The following is a 20484-nucleotide window of genomic DNA, read 5'->3' on the forward strand; positions in this document are numbered from 1 at the left end:
CTCGACGGGCGCCCTTGATCTCCAAAATGAGAGTCTAAGAGAAAAAGGAAGATCCAAAAAGAGTCAGTAAAAACAAAAAGGAGAAAGGACGTAAGGTACAAGAACAAAAACAAAAATACAAACTTACCCTCAAAGCCATTACGTATATGCCTAATGACAGATCGACATCCTTAAACGACCGTAAAGTCCTGTTCTCGGTGTCAAAGCAAAGAGGGACCAAAGAAGGGACTATGCTCTCTGTGTTCGTTAACAAGTTGCAATCCAAGGGAATGACTTTAGAACGAGTAGATCCCTCTGTTCTAACCTCTACCTGGGTAAACCCCTCATCAAACATCCTTTCCTCTTCGTGGTCGATGTCGGACCCAAACTCATAGCCATCCACAGCCACACCTTTTGCCCTTTCCTCGACAGAGAAAGGAATGTCGGCCCACTCTAACGTCGATGGGTCACTCCTCGGAATGACCTCCGCTGCCTTTGATCGCCCTCCTCTTTCAACGGAGACCTCTAACAAGGGATCAATCTCCACATTTGAAGGGGACGCAGTCTCTACGTCCAAAACTATGCCACCTTCGGGGATGACTGTGTCCAGTTTGGTATTGTCCCTCGTTGGCTCTTCGTTCCCTACTGCCGCACCGCCGACCTCTACTCTCCGCCTTTTTAGCGGAACTGCTTCCTCGTTACTCGGTGACAACTCGTCCACTAAATACAATATACAAGAAGACAGAGTCTTCGCTGATGGGGCAGTCGCCCAACGACCAGACCTACGTAAGGTCGGGGCCTAAGAAAGAGCAACAGTCTGTGCAGACTCGCCTACAGTCGCAGCGAGCATAGACTCGATCGAGGCACCCGATTGACGAAAAGTGGGGTAGGGAGCCTTCGCTTTCCTTGAAACCCTCTGACCTAACAACAAAGAAAAATTACATGAAATGAAAAAGAAGACGGTATTAAGGTCGATGTAACTGAAGATCAAAACTTAACTCACCGGTCGAAGAAGGTTTACGCCCAAACTTCTTGTTGAACGACGACCACTCACGGATCCCCACTGTTTGGGGTAAAATTTGAGTCACCCAGTCGCGAATATCGGCGGCCAACTTAGGAGGATCCTTCTCGGCTGCACAAAAAAAGAAGAAGATCGATTAAGTCACCGATGAGAAACTACAAAAAAACAGTTAGCAAAATACTTACGGGCGAAGTTCTACGTCTTAGGTAATCCACTAGGTTTGCCACCACATGCTCGGTCTTGATACAGAAGAAGTTGAACCAAAATCGATGATTTGCCTTATCGTCCATTTTCAACACCAGTCCCTTGATCCCATAGTGGCGCAGGTGTATCATCATACCCCTGTGAAAGCTTGACTCAAAAAGATGCAGTAGATAATGGATAGAAATCACCCGGTTAGCCAGCTCTGCGTACTTTATAAACATAAGAAAGAGTTTGTAAATATAGGGGGAGAGCTGGGCCGGACAGATGCCGTAGTAACAGCAGAATTCCTCCGCCAACGGGGAAAGAGAAAGAGAATAGCCCACTTGGAATGGGTACACGTAAAAATGTGCAATACCTAGGGAGATGAATTTGGACCACGTCATTCCCAGCTGGGACCAGATCGACGTGAGCAGGGATGTTGTACTTGGACCTAAGCTCGGCAAGATGGGCCGCTTCCATCTCCGACTTCACAAGCACAGGCTCATCCGTAGCTAACTCAGAGAAATCTGACTTAGAGCCTGAATTACGAGGAATGATTTCCTCCACAGTGGAAAAGTTTTCATCCTCTGCAACAATGGCTTCCCCTTCATCATAAGAGGGCATAACCACTAATAATGGAACCGGGTTAGAGGTCAACTCAGGATTGGAAGATGCACTAGTCATATTTTGTTATGTATATGTGAATGAACTGAAAGTGCGAAAGAAATGATAATGGTGAAAGTTGCTGAAAGTAGGAACACAGAAAGAAGAAGAAGAGAAGAAAAAGTGCAGGTTCAAAAGATTAGAAACTGTAAAGGTTCATTCAAAAGGTTTCCCCCATTTATTTATAGAGGACACCAGCGCCCAAGTCGAGGCAATTAACCGTCAAATGCACAAAGATCGAAACGATAGGGACACGAGAAAGGATGCAACACATAGGAAAGATGCGTAATGAGGACGCGTGAAGCTGTAATGTCACTATGAACCAAAGTCATCAAGTGTGGCCCTCAAAATACCACATCACCATCTCGGTCGCGATTCTCACCACTCGACCTCCCTATCGGAATTTCTCAAACTGTGATTGATGAAGTCCACTCATTGAGCTCGACCAAAAGACGACCTCGATAAGTTGAGGGACTAACTGCATGGGTCAAAATCCGACCGAAGAAATTCGGCACGAAGAGGTGATTAACGTTAGATTTGTAACTTATCATAGACAACTTGGCCGAGGTCGATCATTGGTCAACAGAACAAGTCACTGAGTGGTTCATCAGGGCCGAGGTCGAGCAGCGTGTGCATAAATAATGGCTAGTATAGCTTTGGAACTTTCAAAGGGAATATTCCATTGAATATTCCTTCTGTTGTACCTTTTAGGGTTCTTTGGGAATATCCCATATAAATAGCAGGAGAGATAAGACAAAAGAAAAATGGGGATATTCCATTTGATAAGAACACTTTTGAAAAGTAAACTCTCTAGCAGTGTTTTGGATAGAGTGCGGCGACAAATAGCGATGAGGGCCCGCTTCACTGAGGCAAGAGGCACGCAGCAAAGTGCTCGCCTTTTTTATGTGAAGCGACAATTTATACAAAAACACAAAATATTATATACATATAACTAAAAACTCAATAACAATAATATATTAATAATATATCAATTCAAAAATTAAAGACTCAATAGATAGTCATAGTAGATTCATAAACTAAAGTCTAAAAAGTCTTAAACAAGCAACATCTATTCTTCTTTAAGATTTTTAAATTCTACAACTTCAAGAATGTTAGCATTATATTGGCTATCATATTCTTCATTCTCGGAGTCTTCATCAATTAGGGACCGGCTTGAACTTGATAATCCCTTTCCCTTGTAATTTGAACTTGAAGAACTCCCTCTAAGACCATAGATATTCTCCTCAACTCCAGCCGCCATAGAAATACTACCCCAATCAAGATCATTTCCTTCATACACTTGTTCATCTTCATGATTTTGGGGGCTCCAGTTAACCGTTCATTTGCCTCATCAATGTTATCCAATAAAATTGGATCAATGGTATCGCGATCTTCATAACGTCACCTCAATGTTTTATTGTATTTAATATTCTGTAGATCATTGCGATGCGACAGCTCAAGCCTATTCCTTTTCTTGGAGTGAATCTGCGCATAAGTTGTTTAGATTAAGTAATAGATACTAATAATAATACAATATACAATATATTAATATAATAAATCTGCTTCTTACATGCTCAAGTACGCTCCAATTTCTCTCGCATCCGGATGCACTACAAGTTAGGCTTAGTACTTTGATGGCAAACTTTTGCAAGTTTGGAGTTTGATGTCCAAATTGAATCCACCATTCAACTATAGAAAAATATTTTAAAAGTTAATAAGTATAAATCAAATAAATTAAATTAAATCTATAAGGATATCTATATTAAAGTTAGTTACCTGGCGACCTTATGTCTCTTGTTCTAATGGTCGCCTGTATACCAAATAGGCCATCTACTTGTGAGTACCTACCAAACTCTGCCCCTATTTGATCTACCGTCGCTAAATTGGGGACCAACTTCTCAAGAAATTCATGGTATCCAATCCACACCTCTAAAGCCAAAGTGTCATCTCTAGTGTTCTTGTAAAATAATCCTGGGTTCAGAAGATGACCTGCTGCATGCAAAGGTCGATGGAGTTGATCCGTCCACCTGTTATCAATAATCTCAAAAAAAATCTCATATTTCCTAACATCTCCCTCAAATGACGCTGCAATTGTCTCTTTGGCTCTATCCATAACTTCATAAAGATAGCCCATTGGTGGTTTTCTCTCCCCATCCACCATACGAAGCACCCTAATCAAAGGACCACCAAATTTAAGAGCCCGAACGACGTTATTCCAGAATGATGGAGAAATAAGAACTTTGGCAGTTTCTTTTTCCGCATATTCCTTTGCATATCTATTATCTTTCCATTCATGTGAAAGAACTAGATTTTTGAAGTTTTTCTTTTGCAAGTAAAAACTATACAAAGTTAAGAAAGTCATTGCAAATCTAATTTTGGCCGGTCTAACAAAATTTCTTTCATTTGTGAATTTCCTCATCAAATTCAACAACAACAACAACAACAACCTCTGACTGATGTAAGAATATACCTTGACGGCCTTAGTGAAAATTGTAAAGTAATAATAACAATTTTATAGTTAATACTTAATAGGACATAGTCACATAGGTATAAATAAAGTTAAAGCTTTAAAGATAACTATATTAAAGTTACCTGAAGAATATGGCTTTTCCTTGAATATGTCACCAAACATCAAGTTGATACAATGAGAAATACATGAAGTCCAATAGATGTGTGGATATATAGCTTCCATCATCTTATCCGCACTAAAATTCTCATTAGCATTATCGATAACAACTTGTACAACATTTTCCTTTCTATTTTATCAATAGTCTTTCTAGACAAGTTGTACATTTTGCTTCCATCCGTAGAAGAGTTGCTAGCATCGTAATATTCAAGAAAAACACTTCCTCTTGGAGAGTTCACCAACACATTTATGATCATTTTTCCATTTTGTGCTGTCCATTTATCCATCATAATGGAACATCCAAACTTGTTCCATTCCACTTTATGCTCCTCAATAACTTGGTCTACCTTCTTCACCTCTTTTTTAAGATGAGTTACTCTAACTTCATGATAGCTAGGAAGTTTCATTCCTGGGCCATATTGTCCTACGGCCTCAATGAGTTTATCAAAAGTTTTATAGTTAACACAGTTGAAAGGAAGCCATGCATCGTATATCCATACTGCAAAGGCACTTACACCACGACCCCTCAAAATCTTCTTGGCTTCTAAACCTGAACCAGAATCACCTTTTCTCTTTTCTTGATGTTTTGCCGAGAAATAAAGATTGAGAGGACCTTTTGTCACTGCACGTGTCGTGGATGACCCACTAGAACTATTTGAAGATATATTATGAGTTTGGGGTGGGGGGGGAGGTCCCATTTCACCACCTTCATCCATTTCATCACCTTCATCAATTAGATTCACCGATGCTTCATTTTTCTTATCAACAAACGCTTTTACTTCCTCCCTAACCTCGGGCGGACAAAAAGGACATTGTACTACATTTTTAAATCCACCTATCAAATGTTGGTCATGACGAGTTATTCCACAATAATATATTTTTTTCACAAAACATACATTTAATTGCGGATCTTGTTGAGCCTTGTATACCATAATTCCAAGCTATATCATTTTACTACTATCGGATGACGTCATTTCAATATTATTTTATAGAAAAACATTATCAAGTCAATATGTAATTAATTCTACTATATAAGACTATAAGTCTATAATTAAAAAAACAGAGCAACAAATCAGAGAAAAAAAAGGCTACTGCCTCTGGCCCTCTGCTCTGCCTCTGGTCGAATCTCAAAAAACAGAACCCCAAAAAAAAGATCCGGTCAAAAAACAGAACAAAGAAAGAAAGAAAGAAAGAAAGAAAGAAGAAAAAAAACAGAGTAAAGAAAGAAGAAGAAAAACATAGCAAAAAAAAGACAAGAAGAAGAAAGAACTGATCACTAAAGAAAGAAGAAAAAGAAAAAAGAAGACAGCAATGGTGAAGACGTGAAGTCGACCAGAGCTGAAATAGAAGAAGAAAAGAAAAGAAAGTAACATACCTGTTGATGACTGATGATGGAAGAAGAAGAAGATGAAGCCCAAGCCCTAATTTTGTCGCTGAAGGAGAAGAAGTGGTCGCTGCTCGTCGCTGAAGGAGAAGAAGTGGTCGCTGCTCGTCACTGAAGGAGAAGAAGTGAAACCCAAGCCCTAATTTTGTGTTTTAGTATAATTGCTTACTTTTCTTCTGTTATTTCAAATAGCGACGCCTCGCAGCTCCTCTCGCTACACAGGCAGAGGCGCTCGCTTTTCTGATTCGCAATGCAACAGACCAAAAAGGCGCAGCTGCCTCGCCTTGCGTCGCTACACGCTATTAGCAACGTAGCGCTCACTATTTACGAAACTGCTCTATAGATAAATACAAAAAATAACTTTCTGAGAGAGATTCGATCTTTACATTCTATCCATTGTCATTTCCACCAGATCAGAGAAAGTGTATAACATTCTCTCATATTCTTGTCATTCAACATTACCAAAAGAAGGAATCATTCGCCTATTTCATTATTGGGTGAATCATCATCTTTATTTACATTTAGTGTTATTTATCGTTATTTATTACTTATTCTCACCCCATTAATAACAACAACATTTATTATGTATTACATTAAGTCCATTTCAACGTGGTCTCACATTATCCACATAAACTAATTCTAGACCTATGATTATTCTCTTTAACTAGGATTAATCCCTTATCTTTTTACTTAATTAGTTTAAAAAAGAGCTTCATATTTTTTGGTCAAACATAAATGACATGTGGTAATCGTATAAGGAGTAATATGGTATAAGAATGACCATGTATGGTATAGTGCTTTAAAGATATATATTTCAGTATTAAAATTTGACATCTAGATATTGATTGAAGAAGGGATATTACGAAATAGTTGGATATTTATAAATGAATATGATTGTTATGCATACAATAACCATTAGGGGTGTCAATGGTTCTGTTCGGTCGGTTATTTTATAAAATTTGTATCATACCAATTTTTCGGTTATCCTATTATGCATAACCAAAATTAGACTTTTCGAAACTGTCCCCATCATGTCGGTTTCTCTTCGGTATCGGTACGGTTCGGTTAATTTCGGTATTTTTTTAAATATCATATAAAATTCACCAGTAGAAGTAGAATGCAATAACATACGTTCTTTTATATGACTTAGTAAACCTCACATTTTTACTATTTAAAGGATGATGAGTTAAAAAAATGAAAGATGGCTAGAGTATAGATCCATCAACTATTCTACAACAACGTAAAAGAAACCAAGCAAAGGGAAAGAAAGTATAAATCACACGAGTAGAAAGATATTAACCAAGATATGACTCAAATAAAGTCAATAGAATATTAAATATACAAAAAGATAAATCTAAATTATATGAAAGAAAATATATTCAATACATTGTAGTTTGCTACTCATAATCGCTAGAATACTTTGTGTCTTGCTAATAAAGATACTTGAAATAACTTAGTTTAAGTAGAAGTAGCATAATATGTTTTAGGAATTAGTATTTTGAGTTTAATTACTTGTTGGCTTGTAATAGTTTTCATAATTCAAAGGCCCAATGAAAAATTTAGTGCATTATTATTTTTAAACTTACTAGATAAATATATTTCCACATGTAAAATTTATTCGGTACGATTCAGTATTTTTTTGGTTTATTTTTATAAAATAAAAAACTTACCCTTATTATCGGTGCGGTTATAGATTTATATAGGAACCTACGATTTCTTAAAAAGAAACCTAAAAGTCGGTTCGGTGCGGTACAGTTCGATCGGTTTAGTCAGTTTTCGAATATCCATTGACACCCCTAATAACCATGCCTCAATCCAAACAAGTTAGAGACTATTAATTTAGATTTGAACCATATAATTAGAGGGGAACGCTCTCTATTTGAATCTATTCCCAAACCCCAAACCCGAGACCTTTAATTAACTAAAGAAGGATTTCATGGATCCCACACACTCATTAGTATTGATTCATTTATTATCTTTTTTGGCCCGAATATAATAGCAGGGCAAGATGGCCCAAGGATAACTTTTAGGTATAGTTACCTCCTATAGCAAAGGTTCATACCTTATTTATTTTAAATAAATACCCTTTTAAAAAATTATATTCCATAGCTACCTCTTGATTTTTATAGTCAAATATCTATTTATGGTCACCTCCTATTCTTAAGCCATAAAATATGTCTTGTATTATTTTTCTCTCTCATTTTTTCAGATTTTTCTCCACCCTCTATCTCTCAACTCCAGTCTTTCTCCATGAATAACCCCACAATTCTCCCAAATACAGATCGAAACGAGCAGCTTTGACTCTCAATCTGAAATTTTTTAGCAAGATTGGAATGGAGAGAGAAGTGAAGTCAACAACTATGGACAAAAATCAAAAAGCTTCAATATTTGATACGGCCATGAATCAGAAAAGGCCGCCAAAATACCCTTACAACCCTAAACAGACTCATGTGGACGTTGAAAATGCCACAGGTGTGATGATTTAATTTGTAATTTATGATTTATTACAGCCTATTAAGTTGAATTAACTCAATGTGCTATGTTGTGTCCTCTTCTCTTTGTTGTTCTAGGGTTCTGTTCAATCTGGAGTTTTCCGTCCCAATCCACAAGCGTCATTCAAATTCAATTGTAAAGAATAGGTTTTTTGAAGCGCATTTGAGGGTATTATGGTAACAGGAACAGTGGCGTTTCGAGTCAGAATCGTGGTCTTCTTGACGATACGACATTAGGGTTATTCTTGAACAAAGATGATGGAGTTTGGGTCTGAGCAACTTGAATTTCCTGTTAATATAACTCAATGTATCTCGTTGTATTTCCATGTATTTCATTGTATTCATTGTCTTTTTTTCATTGTATTTCAATGTATCTCGTTGTATTTCCATGTATTTCATTATATTCATTGTCTTTTTTTTTCATTGTATTTCAATGTATCTCGCTGTATTCCATGTATTTCATTGTATTCACTATCTCGTTGTATTCCATGAATGAATGTATTAATATATTTTTTTAATTAATACTCCCTCCGTTTCAATTTATGTGAACTCATTTGACTGGGCACGGAGTTTAAGGAAAGAGAGAAGACTTTTGATCTTGTGGTCTAAAATGAGGCACATATATTATGTGTGGCTATAAATCTTTGTGTAAAGGTAAATTGTTTCCAAATAAGGAAAGGGGTCATTCTTTTTGGCACGGACTAAAAAGGAAATAGGTTCACATAAATTGAAATGGAGGGAGTATAATTTATGTATTCAGATGTATATATGTATTCAAATTGCTCTGTTTTTGTTGTATTTATCGGCTGGAAAAAATATTCAGCATATTTTCTCTGAAGATTGCTATGTTTTTGGGGTATTTTTCGGTTGAGAATCTTTTTTATAACTGAAAATATAAATTTTGTGTGTTATAATTGAGTTTGTTGAGTTATATTAGGAGTCTATTACGTTGATTGATTCACTTTCCGTTTAAAAACAGCTGAATAGACCATGAATTGCGCTATTTACGTTAATGTATTCACAAATACATATCGTGAATATAGTCGAATACAATAATCTGTCTAGCTGTAATCCCATGTTTCACGCCTAGAAATGCTACTGTATTCATGAATACAGTAGCTTAAATAAATGGAATACACTCTAAAAACTCTGAAAACATAGCTATAAAAAATAATATAGTAAATAATAGCTACAACTAGCTAATAACCACTAAAACATAGTGGTTTCTAAAAGTTTCCCAACTTTTTACGAACATTTATGTCCATTAGATTACCATTTTGTACGCTAGTTTCAATTACATTTTGTAAGTTTACTTGGCCTGATTTATTTTTTTACCATTTTTGTATGCTAGTTTCAGTTACATTGTGCAAAGTTTACTTGGTCCGACTTCTTTCTTGAAGAATTAAATCAAATAGACTCTCACCTACGGCTTTATGTATAATATATGTATAACCAATGTATAATCTATGTATACCAGTTAAAAAAATAAATATTGAAAATAACCGAATATTTGTGTAACAATCCCTTTTTTCTTTTTCAAATAATTGGCATGATTGACCAATGAACAACAAAAAAAGATCAGCATAAAGGTAACAGGGACTTCGAAACTCATAGATAAATTATAATCTAGTACTCTCTTCGTTTCAATTTAGATGACACATTTAAATTGTTCCACAAAGAATAACATATTTCTATTATTGGAAATAATTCAACTTGAAACTTTTCATTTTACCCTTAACAAGAAACACTTATAACCACACAAATGTCATGGAGCCACAAAGCTTTTACCCCTTAAGCTTTTAAGACCCCAAATTTCAAAAATCTCCCTTTTTTCTCTTAAACTCCATACCGAGCCAAACTACTTCATCTAAGTTGAAACAGAGAGTAATAATTACTATTCGTAATATTACTTTCATTGTTTTTTGTATCACTAATAATATTTACTTTCATTATTAAAACCTTAATTGTGTTATCTTGCCAAAAAAAATGACAGTATTTTGTCTTCTACTCTATGTACTTATTTTCAGAAAATAATAATGATTTCAGGGGTAGATTGAGTTCAACAATTGAGAAGAACTAGCCTTTCTAATATCAAACCAAGAGCAATCTGTAACAATTGAGAAGAACTAGTTTTTCCCCAGAATTTACTCTGATTTTTATAGTTTGCAATTCATCAAGGCTATTCACCAACAACAAATTAGCATAATTAGTATGATACAATCATTCTGCAGCTAACACAAGACAGTTTCTTTCTTTAAATCCACCATCACTAGGCCATTCCAAATATACTAAACCTCCATTCAAAGGCAAAATAAAATCGATAATTTTTTCTCGTTTTTCTTTTCCCAGTGTAATTCACATCAAGAATATAGAATACAATCTTCAGTCCTGTAAAAACCGAGTAAAAAAAAAGGGGGTGCTCGAGGGTGGGGCGGGGGTGAGGGGATTTTCGAACATCTACATCTACTTTTTTTTCGAACATCAACTCGAACACAAAATTGCTCTTCTGAGTTGTGACTGATTATAGGTTCTCTTCCTCTACATCTTTTGCTCCTATATTTGCATCTGTTATCTATTGAACTTTTCTTATACATGTACAAGAATATATTCCCTAATCTCTCTTTTTTCATTGTTGAACCAATTTAGTGCAACTTGAAAGTACCAAATACAAGTTACAACTGTTTGTAGAAGAGAACGTACGCTTGATCATGCAGCACCGAGCTTTTGGGGATGACTGTGACTGACACATCATCGTAACGCAGCCACTTGCCACTTGGATGACGGGCATCGGCTGTATAATGACCCTTTGAAGGGTCCCTTCCATGATGAGTGATCGTCGCAACGAGTTCATACCTCTTAACCTGTAGTAATAAAATGGAAATATCCGCTTTAATAGATACACTCATCAACGCCACGCTTCTAAGAACAAGGAGATAATCTCACCTCGGAAGAGGGAGAGGCAAGTAATTCACGTCCAAACACAAGCTCCAAAGGGAAGTGCACGGGTTTATGCAACTTGGTGCTCCCTTCACTTCCGTAGCTAAAGCGCATTAAATGCAACACCATTATATCAGAAAGCTCCAGAATCTTAACAGACTTGCTGGCACTGACTACTTCGGCCTGAGATATGATTAATTGAGAAAATCATTAAGTATTCTCTAAGATATTTGCAAGATTTAACGTCCAAAGAAAAGACACTTCAGTCAGGGGTCTAAGTCCCCAACACGTAAAAAGCAATCTGCGAAAATTGGAAATAACTAGCCACAAATAACTTGAATTTAACAGCAATGTCAGAAAAAAAGGAAAGCATAGCCATCTGAAAAAAATCACATTTTTGAATGCTGGCTGCTTCATGATGGTAAGAAAAACTGTCGTTATCTTTCTAAAGGTATTACACTTACTGAAAACCTTAATAATACTTACATCATGAACTCTGGTTTATACTGTCTATAACATACTCAAGCATAAATATAACCAGATCTCAAATTGTAATGATTCACTTGTTTTGTCGTATAAGATAATCACCGCACCTTTTAGTCTTAAATTTTGCGGAGAACATACCAGACATCTAAAGGGAAAAACAAAACAAAGAACCCACACAAGCGCACCTCCTAGACACGTCCTAATCTCAATTGTGCATCTAATGCTCACCATTTGTGCTCCTGAGATTTGTTACATTATCGAAAAACATAGCATGTTTAGGGACACTTTTGTAGCTTTTCACCACCTCGACAGTCCGAATTTCTTGAAAATGGCAGAACAAAAGTACCATAAGCATAATTATTTCCTAGTTGACTTTTCCAGAAAAAGTAAGCACTAATATGTTTTCTTTATGTCACTTAAAAACAGAAGAAAATAAATAAATTTTCTTCTTTTTAACCCTTTTAGGGGAAAAAAGTATATCCCAGAGTATGTTCATATTCTTGTATACTAAAAAGGGTGAATCCCACAGAATGAGTACATACCTGTATGCTTAATCATCTAGAGATTCTAAAATTCATATAACATGATAGAGTACCTTTCCAGCTCCTGATGTTCGATATCCTTCAAGTGCCTCTGGTGCAGAAAACATCCGAAGTGCATCTTCTATTGAGCAAATAGGCTCTGGAAAAATGTTAAGGTGGAGCAGAAGAAATGGTTGTACTGTTGCTGAGGCTTTGTTACCTTGTTAAAGCAATGAATAAGAGCTATTAGACAAATGGATAAGAGAGTCCCCCAACAGTAAACAACTTACATGAACAAAAGAGAAATAAGAAAATGTAGTGGATCAATGATCACCAGTGTCATTTCACTCAACCAAGATGAAATCCAAACACATAAGCAGATATATAACTAAATAAATACGAAGGTATTCTGATCTAATGCCATGCGTTCGGTTTACCTTTAGCCTTCACTACACTCTTCAATTGGCCTCCAAAAATTTCACTCAATTTTGACGGGACAAAGCTCTGTGTTCTAGTAACTGCAGTCCTATTCCTTGGGCCAACAGTCTCCCAATCATCATCCTCTTCCTCATCATCTGTTGATGAAACCACAGAGGAGTTTCTCCCGATACCATTTGGTACTTGACCCTCTAACTTTAGCAATTCATCATGCATCTGATGCATGAGAAAACTGAGGAACTCCTGAGCATCTTCCTGCCTGTAATTAGCCATTCCACCGTAAAAATACAGAAAATTAAATACAGGCCACCGCTCCATCAAATTATTGTATCAATCAAATTTCTCTTCAAACAGCAGTTGCTACGTGCAATTCAACTTAAAAAAACTCATTTGAACATCTTTATAAATGAATCCAGTTGAGAAAAACTGGAAATGTTGCTCAGAGCACCTAAGAATAATCAAGTAAGAAACAAGATATAGCTTTTATGCTGTCAGTAACATACCTCGGTCTACCGGTCAAGCTATTTGGGACATCCGGAGTAAAGTTTTGTAGGACAGATTCAAACATTAAAGGTCGAAAAGGCTGCCCAATTTCTGGAAATATTGTTTCCTTTTTCTTCATGCTAGAATCACTGAATATGCCAAACTCAGATATGAACTGAATAAAGGCATGTAAAGTTGGATACCCAGCCTGTAATAAGCAAAACCAAAATTTGAAATTTAAGGTTGTAATAGGTTATAACTAAGAAGATTTTTTAATAAGTAGGTTATCACCATACCTGTGATATATCACGTGTTTTGAGTTCTTGCAGGAGATGAACAAAAGGAGAGCACGAGAGGAGAGCCTGAAGAGTTGCATTAAGAAAGCACAAGTTCCCCAAGTTGACCAACCCTCGAGCTAACAAACTTCTGAAAACCACAGCAGACCCATTTAAAGACTTATGTCTACCATTCAGCAAGTTATAGTTTTTGAGTTGATTTGTCAAATTAACGTCTTCCACACTGTTAGACAATTCAGATAAGCTTGATTTCTCTGATGAATAAGCACTTCGGGTGTTTACTGTTGGATGTAATTCATGGAAAGTTTTCGAATCTGTCACACTCCTATTGTAATCAGGATTTGTAAAACTAGAACTACCATATTCCTTTATAGTTTTGCCTGCTGACTTTATGGTTTTCACTATATTGCTATGACCCTCGGCGACATTCTCTTTATGAGCAAGCTCTGGTGGCTGAGGTTTCTTAGAATGATCAAGGTCGGTCAATTTAGCGTTGAAAAGGCCCACAGATTTCAGAGTTGCAGAATCCAAAGAACCAAATGTGATCCCTACATCAGTTGTTGTTGGCTGGCTTTGCAAAGTTTTAATCTCATCTTCCGTAAATGACCCAAAAATTAACACCTAATGAAAAAAAGAGAAAAAAAGTTGGTAAAAACAAATACACAGCACCAGAGAAGAGATGCAAGAAGCAACATAACCAGAACACAATTTTGCTAAGTTTGAAGAAGATGTACTAATAGCATCAAAGCAATTTCATCTCAAATCAGTAGCTAATAAACAAACTAGTGGATTACCGAAAAGGAAAAAAAGAGAGAAAAGGCACAAGCCAGTAAACTACTCACATAAGTATGACTACGAAGAACTTTAGGTCAGAGATATTGTAGAACTGGGAAGCTGTTGATTTCAAGAGAGATGTTTTCAGAATAGAAAATTAATTGTCACCCAATCTACAAACAAATTGGAAGGCATGAAAGAGAGAAGAAAAAACGGAGGAATATATGATGGACAGAACAATTGTGCAATCCAGTCTTAATAGTTTATGACAAAAACGAGAAATTGTCTTTCTACATTGTTCACGTCCTAATTGCTCCAGACAACACAAAACCTAATTAACAATAAAAATAAATTCTCTTATCTAGAATCAAGATTACCTTGCTACACACTTTCTAATGTATTTAAAAACCATAAACACAGAATCACAGAAAGCATGCAAAGCAACATAACCAGAACACAATTTTTGCTAGTGCGAAGATGTCCTAATAGCATCAAAGCAATTTCATATCAAATCAGTAACTAATAAACAAACTAGTGGATTCCCAAAGGATAAAAAGAACAAGCCAGTAAACTACTCACACAAGTATGACAGATTAGGTCGGAGATATTGTAGAAACTGTGAAGCTGTTGATTTCGAGAGAGATGTCGCATTGGTAGTCGAAGGAATTTTCAGAATAGAGAGTTAATTGTCACCTAATCTACCAAGAAATTGGAAGGCATAAAAGGGGGAAGGAACATAAAATGGACAGAACAATTTTGCAACTTAGTCTTAATAGTTCATGGCAAAAATGAAAAAAATGTCTTTCTACATTGTTCGAATCCTAATTCCTCCAGACAACAAAACATAATTAACAATAATCCAGAATCAAGATTACACTGCTAAACAATCTCTAACGTTTTTAAATAAGCCTAATTGTCCAAGTATATAATGAACTAGTTAAGTATTCACCAATTGTAGAAGATTTGCTCAGAGTTATTTATTCCATACAGTCATAGCTTTTGTCACCTAAAATCATAAAAGTAATTCAAATAATATAAAAGCAAAGCTCCATTGAACAGAAAAAAAAAAGAAGAAGAACAACTATTAAGTTCATCTAAAATCTAAAACAAATGGTTGGTTATGTCCATTCGGTATTCACCAGCAGCAAACCAGCTCATTATCAAATAGATTACCTATGCAAGAACCTGTGTCGTTTTAAATTAAACTTTGCTATTTGTTGAGACATTTCTCAGAAATAGACACCAGATGACTGCAAATGCACCATTAACTTCTAGCTTTTTACAAATTTTTATCATTTCTCTAACACGACGAAGCTACCATATCCATAGAGAACCTAGGTTAAGGGGGGAAAAAGAATTTGTCATTGAACTTTTGTTTCTCTTTTTGCTTTTTTTTTTTTTGGTTGCTTTTTACCCCTTTTTACGACAGTGGTGTCCTTATGCGCACCTCAATTACTCCACAAGACAGCCTCCTATAGCCAACAAGCACACAAGCAAAGGAGTAGTGTAAGCTTTTTCACAGATTTCCTACCATTTCCATAACACATGAAGCTACCATACAGAATCAAGGTAGAAATGAAAAACAAGACTTTTCCAATAAATCCTCCGCTACTCATTTTTTTTCTAGCTTCTATTTTTTATATAGTGGTGTCCTGACCAGCTCGCGTGCACTTGACTAATGCATCGTACAGCCTGCTACAACTCACAAGCAAGTCCACCAATGCCAGAGTAGATGCAGCATCACTCAGTGCTGTAGCTGGGGATTCGAAGTGGGGATCTCCAAATCTTTTTGTTCTTTCCTTTAAAATATACTGTTAGCATCATTTCTAGCTACTCAAGATTTCCTCAATTTCTCTTCATTTCAATAACACCAAGCACGACCATATAAAACCCAAAAGAAAATCAGCAAAATTTTATCTTTTTCCTTTTCTTCTGAAAATTAGCATCAAAGTCTCCTAGCTAGTCAAGATTACCAAACCCCAACAAACAGCACATAACCCACCAAGCAGATCTTTTTTTTATTAATTCTTGTTTTCGGCATAACTTGTAAAATTGTTGCTATGTGACCAGGAGGCCAAGGCTCGGGCCATGGAAACAGACTCTTGCAAAAATGCAGGGTAAAACTGAGTACAATAGACCCTTGTCTATTATCGGGATGGGAGCTTAGTGTACTGGGTTACTTTTTTTTGGGGTGTTTGGAATCATCGTACTAAAATAGCATCAAAGCTCCCAACTCTTGAAAAACCCTTAAAAGGATTAAAGAATCACACAACAAAATGTGGAATTATGTCAAGAAAAGGCCAAGTCTTTGAGTACCTTTTGGAAACATTTGCAGTAAAAAGGGCATCAAATTTCCCAATTCTTAAAAACCCTTAAAAGGGTAGAAAAATCACACCTCAAAATGAAGAGTTAATGCAAAAAAGGTCAAGTCTTTGAGTACCTTTTGATCATTCATCTTCCAAGATTGGACAAAACCCTCAAATGGAATCCATAGTGTAAGCAATCAGAGAAGAGTGGTTGAATCTGGTGAAGCAGAGCACATGAAAAATGAGTAGAACAGAGCAAGGCAGCAGCAAAAATGGAAGAAGACATGAAAATACAGAGAAAAACAGTAATTTCAGCTCACAGAGTGAGATGGGTGGGTGGGTTTAGGGGGTGGGGGGGCTAGTGGGGGTGGCGGGAGTTTTAGGGTTTGGCTCTCTAAGGAAGAGAGTGGAGTGGAGGGGGGTGGGTGGGGTCTGGTCAGAGACTCAGAGATGCAAAATAGGAAATCTTGCAGAGGTTTTTTTGAGGAAAAGGAAAAAAATGACAGAAAGTGGACAATTATGTAAAAAATAATTGGGGGTTAAAGCATGTATTTGGAAAGTTGGTGAAAAAAGAAAATTGTGGGTAAAAAAATGAAAAAGGATAAATGAAGCAAATGATGACAACATATAATGTGTCTCAATTTATGTGATATTTTTCATCTCTGAAATTAAGTTAAATTAATATTTGAACTAATAATTCAACATTTTAAAATTTTAAATTTGAATATTCAAAAACTATACAAAAAGTCTATTATAAATTACAATTATTCTCGTGTCAATATAATTAAAAAAAATATTGATAAGAAATTACTATGTGGGCGTTTGGAGTTTGGACATAAGAATTGTAAAATTTTAAAAAAAAAAAGGTGAAATTTTTTTCAAGTGAAAATGGTATTTAAAAATTAGAGTTGTGTTGGACATGAATATGATTTTGGGTTATTTTTGAATTTTTGTGAGTGATCTGGGTAAAAATTTTGAAAAATAGTTTTTTGAAGTTTTTCAAATTTTCGAAAAAATCCAAAATTCATCTTCAAGTGGAAAAAAAAATTATGGCCAAACATGAATTTCGGAAAAAGTGAAAAAATTCGGGAAAAAAAATGAAAAAATTCTTATGTCCAAACAAGCTCTATATAGTTTGAATTTCGGAAGCAAAAAGTATCATATAAATTGGGAAGTAAAAGTGAAAGTAATACTCTTGCAACATTAATTTGAATAAATCGAGCCATTAAGTTTTCACATACCGAATGTTTAAAGGCAAAAAGATCTATTAATATTTATTGCATCAATAGTGTATTATCAATTATGTATTATCACTTAGAATTAATATGTTATTATATGATACTGTGAATACTTTATTTTCATCGATACTTGATGCATAAAATATTACGTGCTCTAAATTGTTGCAAGAAACAATTTTTTTCCTTGAAATGAATAATACTATTCTTTAGCTAATAATTAAACTTCAATACAATTGCTACTATAATTTACACTTCCTATGCAGTTATACATGTATCAACAGGGGTTATATTTTAGCGGATGTGAAGTTAGAATTTAAAAATTATGGGTTTAAAATAGTAGTTCTTTGAAGTTATTGTATTCTAAATTAGTAATTTGTACAATTTAAATATTGGAACAAAGTTCGATAAAACCATTAAGCTATATTCTAGGTTCGCCTAGGGATGACAATGAGGCAGTGGCAGCGGAGCGGATTAAAACTATTTTTTCAAAGACTAATGCGGGGCAGGGCGGGTTTCGTTGCGGATTATTCCATGAAAACACTATAGACGGTACAAAATAAGGCAAGCAAAAAATATAGTGTGGCTGGAGAATATGACTCTGCAATTATTTAATCCATACGAGGGATTTAAGAAACTAAAAAAAAGTGAAATATTAAACTTGTATTTTTTAGCAATTTTTTTTTCTTTTAAGGGCGGAGTGGATTGAAAATAGAAAAAACTGCTATGCAAGGCGGAAGGGGTTGAAATTTTGCCGGTTAAGCTCCAACCCGCCCCGCATCCTACCCCACCTTATTGCCATTCCTAGCTCCGCCCTTGTTTTAAAGGAAAAGTGTCAAAGAGGTCTTTCAACTATTTATTTGTGTCAACTCTCCACCTCCAATTATCTTTGTGCAGTAGTTAACCCCTTTCAACTATCCCAAATATAGCTACTCAGTCCTTCTATTGTTTTCCATTACAAACAACTTGTATTATACTAAAACTTGATTCCAGGGTACTAATGTGAATTAAATTAGTAACTTATTGGCAATTAAGGCATTGATTAAAAGTAGAGAATAACCTTAAAACTAAGTGGTATTTGGTACTGGGATCAATAAATCATGCCAAAACTTGATCATGTCATTCCCTTCAACAACTTTACGTTTTGAATCATACTCAATTACATATTTGGTTCTAAATTTGCATGTCTCTTGAAATTGGATTTTTGGCAAAATTAGCTCCAAAAAGGAACAATTAGAAAATATTTGGTTTAATTAAAGTTATCTAAATTGGAAGTTCTTAAATTCTTGAAATTGGTTTAAGTTATATATACTAATCATAAGTATCGATAACGTTAGTCTAAACCTATACTAGTCACTTTCTACCCATGGTAAATGTAATGTATGAGATTTGAGATAATTATTTGAGTTTATTGATTTTTTTATTTTTTTGGTTCCGAGTTTATTGATTTATTCAGTCATAACTAGATACAACATCAAAGTATGTCTTAAACTTACAATTTTGAACCTTGTAGGAGCAAATCGACATATTTTCACTGATAAGAAAAATTTATACAATGTTCCCAATATATGAATCTATGTAAAAGTTTTATGTGAAAAATTTATACAATGTTCCCAATATATCAAATACATATACAACCTACTCAATTTGGCACTATTTTTCATTTTGGCACTCTATCTCTGTCTTGTTCCATTTTGGCTCTTTAACTCTATTTTATATGTTCCATTTTGACCATCCAACTCTATTTCTTATGTTCCACTTTAACACAAAAGTTGAAATCAGTGCAAAAAATATAGTGCACGTGTATACACAAATATGAGGTGTAATAAATATCCAATTAAATGTTGTCACCTAATATTTTCATCCATGTCAACTGGGTCAATACTAAAATACCCGAACCCGACCGTATTTTTTCATCCACTGTTGCCCCATCTTCATTCTCTAAGTTCCAAACCTTTCATCTGCCGATTTTATACCTGACCCGTTTAGATGAAATAAACCTATAGAAAATATGGTCAGGTTAAGGTATTTTAGTATTGACCCGTTTGATATGGATGAAAAAACCAGGTGACAACATTTAATTGGATATTTATTACACCTCAGATTTGTGTATACACACGTGCTATATTTTTTGCACTGATTTTAGCTTTTGTGTTAAAGTGGAACATAAGAAATAGAGTTGGAGGGCCAAAATGGAACATATAAAATAGAGTTGAATGACCAAAATGGAATAAGGCAGAGACAAAGTGCCAAAATGAAAAATGGTGCCAAGTTGAATGGGTTGTATATGTATTTGGCCAAAAAACTAACTAGGTTTGTATGACGGTGTGAGTTTGCTCACATTGTTGGTCTCAAGTCTAGAATAAAGTACGAGAGTTGTGATAGGTTGATAGCCAACGTAAAACTAGTTAATTTATGATGAATCCGTACAATACAAAATAAGTCGGGACGTATTCACCTGGACACGTGAATTTAGTCATGCTAATATATTTACTTTGAATCTAATGCTTTTCATGAGCCTTTAATTTTGCTAAATATTATATGCCAATAGAAAATGTAGAGAATTTCAAATTCTACTGAAATCATCTTTATAGTCTTGCATCAAAAGGGGTTTAACTAAAGCGGCATGAACAATAAAGATTAATATATCCGACCTTAAG

The 20484-nt window shown here is 35.3% G+C and overlaps 3 protein-coding genes across 3 annotated transcripts; all 3 read right to left on the reverse strand.

The window, feature by feature from the left end:
* Positions 1-2915: 2915 nt before the first annotated feature.
* Positions 2916-4208, reverse strand: LOC138881859 (uncharacterized). The gene is made up of 2 exons (XM_070162147.1): positions 3623-4208; positions 2916-3154 (listed from the first exon to the last, which is right to left on the reverse strand). Exons 1-2 carry the CDS (start codon positions 4206-4208, stop codon positions 2916-2918), a joined length of 825 nt encoding a protein of 274 aa, XP_070018248.1.
* Positions 4209-4537: 329 nt separating this feature from the next.
* LOC138881860 (uncharacterized) lies at positions 4538-5404 on the reverse strand. Its single transcript, XM_070162148.1, has one exon. It carries the CDS (start codon positions 5402-5404, stop codon positions 4538-4540), a length of 867 nt encoding a protein of 288 aa, XP_070018249.1.
* A 5243-nt stretch (positions 5405-10647) lies between these two features.
* On the reverse strand, positions 10648-17016 carry LOC104244838 (ubiquitin carboxyl-terminal hydrolase 24). The gene is made up of 7 exons (XM_009800342.2): positions 16724-17016; positions 13510-14130; positions 13234-13421; positions 12730-12989; positions 12367-12512; positions 11292-11468; positions 10648-11209 (listed from the first exon to the last, which is right to left on the reverse strand). Exons 1-7 carry the CDS (start codon positions 16736-16738, stop codon positions 11021-11023), a joined length of 1596 nt encoding a protein of 531 aa, XP_009798644.1. The 5' UTR covers positions 16739-17016; the 3' UTR covers positions 10648-11020.
* Between the last annotated feature and the right edge of the window lie 3468 nt (positions 17017-20484).

The sequence above is a fragment of the Nicotiana sylvestris genome, chromosome 11 (assembly GCF_000393655.2).
Source record: "Nicotiana sylvestris chromosome 11, ASM39365v2, whole genome shotgun sequence".
NCBI classification, from domain to species: domain Eukaryota; kingdom Viridiplantae; phylum Streptophyta; class Magnoliopsida; order Solanales; family Solanaceae; genus Nicotiana; species Nicotiana sylvestris.